This window comes from Procambarus clarkii, chromosome 83, assembly GCF_040958095.1.
Source record: "Procambarus clarkii isolate CNS0578487 chromosome 83, FALCON_Pclarkii_2.0, whole genome shotgun sequence".
Lineage (NCBI taxonomy): Eukaryota > Metazoa > Arthropoda > Malacostraca > Decapoda > Cambaridae > Procambarus > Procambarus clarkii.
In genome coordinates, this window is record NC_091232.1 from 9,101,959 (window position 1) to 9,107,958 (window position 6,000).

The following is a 6,000-nucleotide window of genomic DNA, read 5'->3' on the forward strand; positions in this document are numbered from 1 at the left end:
GGAAAGGGTGACCTACTACCACTTACACACATCCGCCGCCACTAACTTCTGAGTGCCACAAGGGGGAGCGACCACCACTGGCACACACACACACACACACTCATCCCCACTGACATTTGAGCACTAGCAAGGGGACCGGTCACCACTTAGTGTAAGGCTTTGTAGTAAATTAATCTAATACTGAAATCATCGTATGATTGTGCTTGTTCCCTATGCTTCTGGTTTGCGAAAGACAAATTTATGTGGCTGAAAATGTATACATTCCAGCCCATCATAAAACAAAGGGCCGTCGGGTTCAAACTCCATTTGGTCATGTTCGAAGTAATGTACTGTAAACACTCCCTAGATCATCGTAACCAAAACATCTTACTTTACCCCAGCTAAAGTATGCACAAACCCACATATTAATTGTAAGTAAGGTTAATTTATGATAATTGTTTTATTATTATACTGTGTGGAAGATTCATCCTGTCTGTTGTCCCCTGTACTCATCAAATACTGAGTTGTAACAAACCTGTGTATGGCAGCATTTGATTTATAGCTTGGAGTTAATGGAAGGGTTAATGCATTTACCCCTTTCAATTTGTGGTTAGTAATGATATAATAATGTTACGCTGGCTGCTTCACGCAAATGGTACACACTGCCCATGAAGAATGCGATGGTAATGACTTTGTGTGTTCAGGAACGCTATAGGTTACTCCTTCGTCTTATAATTTGTCAGTTTATAAATAAATGGTATATTAAGAGGTTTAATTAAGCTATTGCACCGTAGTCTATATAAAGATCTATGTTCTTAACTCCGGACCTATCACAGTAACAACCAAGCGTAACTAGTTTTATTTTGGACGAGCCAACTTGATGACTTCACTGTTCTAATGCTTAGATGTGCTCAAGACTCATCATCTTAGCACAATGAAGGAGGAGACGTCCTTCTTCACTACCCTGGTCGTCTCATTAAGGAATAGCGAGGCCTAGTTGGTCTTCTCGTGTATTGAGAACTGATATATAGAGCTGAAATCCTGAGACTATGAGGACATAACCTTCATCCACCTCCCAATGTGGGAAGTTACTACATAAAATGTAATAATAAAATATTCTTACAGCTAAAAATATCTTGCATCCATAACTTATCTAGCATTCTACTAATTATTTATTGTTTTCGTATTAATATTTTACAGTGTCTATCTAAACAATTTATTGTATCTAATATGTGTAGACACGACTGAAGTTAACAAATGGTTGACACTGATTAACAGTTTAACAAGGAAGGGATATAAACAGAGTTCTAAAAATATAAACCCTAGTTAAAATATGAAACAATGTGTTTCAAATAAATAAAAACAGACTTTGAAAAGAAAATGACAAATTAATTTGTTAATAAAGTTGCAGATCTGTGGAACAGAACAGGAAGTAATATCAGAAGAAAACTAACCGGAAAGTTTGAAGCATAGTTTGAATAAGTACGCGAGCAGAGTGGTTGTGTATAAATAGAAACCGTCCCATGGGCCAATGGGAGATTAGACATAGAATTATACTTTCCGCAGATTAACTTCCCGTCTACCAGATAAGACTGTCTCGCTAAACCGATTGATTGATGAAGATTAAGCCACCTAAGAGGAAGCACGGGCAATTTATGCCCTTAAGTTGTAGATATTTTGGAGTGAATGTGATCTTTGGTCGTGTCTCGCTAAGCCACTCAGCGAGAACAGTGAGCGAGTGTGGGGAATATGCTAGTAGGAAACAAGAGCTCGCAGCTATAATTTATTGATCGTTTGCTCCTGTTGTCCTCATGACAATGACGCACTATAGTTGACACCTTTATTCTCTATGGTCAATAGCTGTCTGATGATGGGGGTTCTCATTATGAGGTGATTGATGACGAGAGCAGGTGATGAATGAGGGGAGGGGAGGGGGGGGGGGCAGATAGTGGGTGACGGAGGTCAGGTAATGGGGGCTAGTAATAGGTGCTGAGAGGAAAGTGACAGGTAAAGAGGCAGATAATTAGGTGTCGTAGGCAATTGATTAGAAAGTCTAACAATAACAAACTACTGGATCCAAACAAGTGTGTTTCGTAGGGAAATGCTTGAGGTGGAACAAAGTGAGGCTCGGGTCTACAGAGATGCAAGTGGCCTATCTATTCTAAACACTAACTGTATTATTCTCAAGCACCCCTTTTCAATAAGCTGTTCCATACGGGTATCAAAGAAAGTAACTCATTTCATTGAGTTTAAATAGCTTTTTTATATTTTAAAATCATTGGCGAGTGTTAGTTTTAATTGGGCATCTTAAGATATTTTTTCTGACTAAATTTTGCATTATTCTTTGAAAAATTTAATGTCTTGAGTTATCATCTCTAATTGTAAACTCTAAACTGTTATTCTAAACAGGACGACGATTGACCTGACAAACATCTTGTTTAATTAAAATCTTTACTTCTACTAAAATGCATTTTAACCAGAAAAACAAAGAACTTATATTTAACAGTATTACAAACGCAGATCAGAGATTAACAATTACACAAATTACAAAAACGAACAGAACACAAAACTCAGCTATTAGTGTGTTCGATTGTTTTCTAGTTTTTCCATGTATTTTGAGTGTTTTTATGTTTTTCAGTTTATTTTGTGTGTATTCTTGTGTTTTTGAGTGCCTGCATATGTTTTTTAGTTTGTTTTCAAGGTTTTTGAGTGTATTTTTAGTGCTTTTACGTGTATTTGAGTTAAATAGGATTTTTTACTGTTTTAATTATTTTCATTGAAATGAGTGTGTTCGATTATTTTAAGTGTTTTGGTGTTTTTTTAGTATTTTTTAATGTATTTGTATATTTTGAATATAGAGAAGATTCGTACTAGAAACATTGAAAATTATAAAAAAGGCAAGATCAATGTCATGTTTACAAGAAAAACTACTACCATTTATATATATATATATATATATATATATATATATATATTATATTATATATATTATATATATTATATATATATCATATATATATTATATATATATATTATATATATATATTATATATAATATAATGGGAGTACCTCCTCATGCTGGAAGAAGGGGACCCTTAGCCTTGGCGGAAACCAAATATATACGCATTAGAGGGAATGGAAAAGGCCTGGAAAACCCCGCCATAAACTATGCCCGAGTTTGCAACAAATCCATTTTATAAATAAGTTTTCTGTTTTCATGTCTTTGGTTAGATCGATGTCGCATAAACATGTGAATTGAAATGTTCAGTAATGTGTGTGTTAATAAATATAAGTCTATCAGTTTTGATGTAATTTTTGTTAGGAACAATTCCGGTGGATGATATATTAGTGTTAATAATAATAACCCTTCGGTTTTAACCCCTCCTGGTTCTAATCCCTCCTGGTTCTAATCCCTCCTGGTTCTAATCCCTCCTGGTTCTAATCCCTCCTGGTTCTAATCCCTCCTGGTTCTAATCCCTCCTGGTTCTAATCCCTCCTGGTTCTAACCCCTCCTGGTTCCACATAATATGATATAAGAATTTATTGATATTTAAGAATGCATATATTCGAATTTCTTAATTTAATTGTCAACAAATGCTTAAATACTGTTGGTAACCAGCACATTAACCCAAGTAGCTTGGGAACTATTTAAGCTTCTAAACACACCCAGATACGTAAAAACAGCAACAAAATTTAAAAAAAATACATGAATTTAAACAATTAAATTAGTATATAATTAAAATACAACAGTGTACGTGTGTATTAAATAGTTTTAAATTAAAATACAACAGTGTACATGTGTATTAAATAGTTCTACTGTAAAATAGTACTATTGACCACCGTGTATATTTACACGTATAACGTACAAGAAGCAGTGAGGATGCTGACCTTAGTGCCGACCTGGTTGCCACACTGGCCAGCTTGGACGTGGATGATCTCCCGCATGCTGGCCACCAGCGCCTCGTTGACCACACTACAAGTGTCTCCTCAACTCTACACGCACTCGGTAGGTTCCTTCCCTCTTGCTAGCCACGGCCGGCGACCCGTGCGTCAAGTGCCGTTTGAATCATTATTGATCAATTTACTCTTATCACTGCACTGATATTTTGAATTGCAGAGGTTAGTTCACTCGTCTGTTGTTTACCACAGGACACTGATAAAAGCGCGAATTATCGTGCTCATTACACGCAGGAGGACGGAGTAACAAATCAGGTGTACTGATGCTTCACCTCACGTTCAGCTATAACGAGGGAAAGGGTTTTATTTCCACTAATCAAAAGATTTTCAACTATCTTCTTCCAGAATTACTAAGGAAACCATTTGGGATATATACAGTATATAAATATACATACAAGGACAGTAATAGATTAAGCGAGTCACCTGTCCACACCGCCTCTGGTCAGGTCGCTCCACCGGGTCTGAGGTGGTCGTGGGGGTCACACCTGACAGACCGACCCACGATAAGAGGACAATTGTGGCAGTAGATGAGGCGAGGCGAGGTGTGGCGGGGAGCAGAGCCGGTGTAAGGTCCGGACAAGAATGTCAGTACTCTGCGCACTCTCTCCACCACTCTCCGCGCAATTCAGGTGCCACCTGTTATTTTGCACCCTTAACCAATCAAGTTCCAGAAAATGGCTGAAATTGAACACTTCATATAAAAATTCGGTTATTTAATGAAATGTATGTGTTTCGATACGCTTAAGTACAGGAAAAAAAGCTGTCAGCAGAACACCGAAATTCTTCATATATCCTATGTAGCAACTGTTGGCTTTGGGAACCACGTGCCGGTCTAATACATGAGAATATAATTTGCAGCCAAAGTGACTGGTCATCGATAAATAAGCAGATAAATATACATTGTCTCTCCCAGTACACATTTCCATTAGAAAACTGCATGACCGCAGAAGTAAATGACCAGTGACTTATGGAAAACCAGTCAATAACGAGTGTTGAGCTGTAGTCCGCTAAAAGGGAGTGACACCGGCTCTTATTAAGTAATGATACAGAGAGGTTGACTCCCTCGCTGGTCATGTATGTGCACGAACCCACCGGACCTTTGTTTTTATGATGGATAGCTCTTGGCTCCTGCCTTTTTCGATGACTGTTTTGATTCAATAGCTATATTCTGTAACAGTCTGATGACAATATTATTTTGTTTCGTGGCATCTTGCCACGCTCACCTAAACGCGATAGCTTTGTCTAGTTTGTATTCTTTTCCGAGCCACGTGTACAATATTGATTGTACACATGGATATTGATATTCAAAATATCAATATCCTGAATATTGATATTCAGAAAGAACTTCAAGTACATAAATAGTCGCGAATCAAAAGCTCTGTCTTCTTTTATTTGTGTTTCTTGTGCAGTTGTAGCGACCTGTCGGGAGCCGGTCGGCCGAGCGGACAGCACGCTGGACTTTTGATCCTGTGGTCCTGGGTTCGATCCCAGGCGCCGGCGAGAAACAATGGGCAGAGTTTCTTTCACCCTATGCCCCTGTTACCTAGCAGTAAAATAGGTACCTGGGTGTTAGTCAGCTGTCACGGGCTGCTTCCTGGGGGTGGAGGCCTGGTCGAGGACCGGGCCGCAGGGACACTGAAAACCCCGAAATCATCTCAAGATAACCTGTCAGACTCTACAACTGCGAATGTTTCTCGTCGACATTCGTCCACCACCGTACATGGAATGGACAGGATCAGAAGCAGGTCCTATAATGGCCTACGGTTTACCAGTCCCAAAACTTCCACATATTTGTTTACGCTTGGTTGAGCCGCCAGAGACAAATAGGCTTCAGGTCTGGCCGTCTACAGCCAGACCATTTATTGCTCGCCTGACATTTGAGGGTGAATGTTACCGTGTCAGAGATATTATTTATAACTCGGTCTCAGGTTGTGGAATCATTCAGTGATATTGTTGATGCCTAGTTTTAGAGACCGTGACACAGCAAAGGTGGACTGGAGCGGCCCGATTCCATTACTACGTTCCTAACTCCTTCACCAAGTCAAGGTTGCTGACTACAGATAC

The 6,000-nt window shown here is 38.8% G+C and overlaps 1 protein-coding gene across 1 annotated transcript in view; it reads right to left on the reverse strand.

The window, feature by feature from the left end:
• Positions 1-5,738, reverse strand: part of LOC123768643 (tubulin beta-1 chain) — an 88,644-nt gene extending 82,906 nt beyond the window's left edge. Inside the window, exon 1 of the mRNA XM_045759279.2 lies at positions 3,868-5,738. Within this exon, the coding sequence (XP_045615235.1) occupies positions 3,868-3,924 (57 nt within the window). The 5' untranslated portion in view covers positions 3,925-5,738. The remainder of the gene's footprint in view (positions 1-3,867) is intronic.
• Between the last annotated feature and the right edge of the window lie 262 nt (positions 5,739-6,000).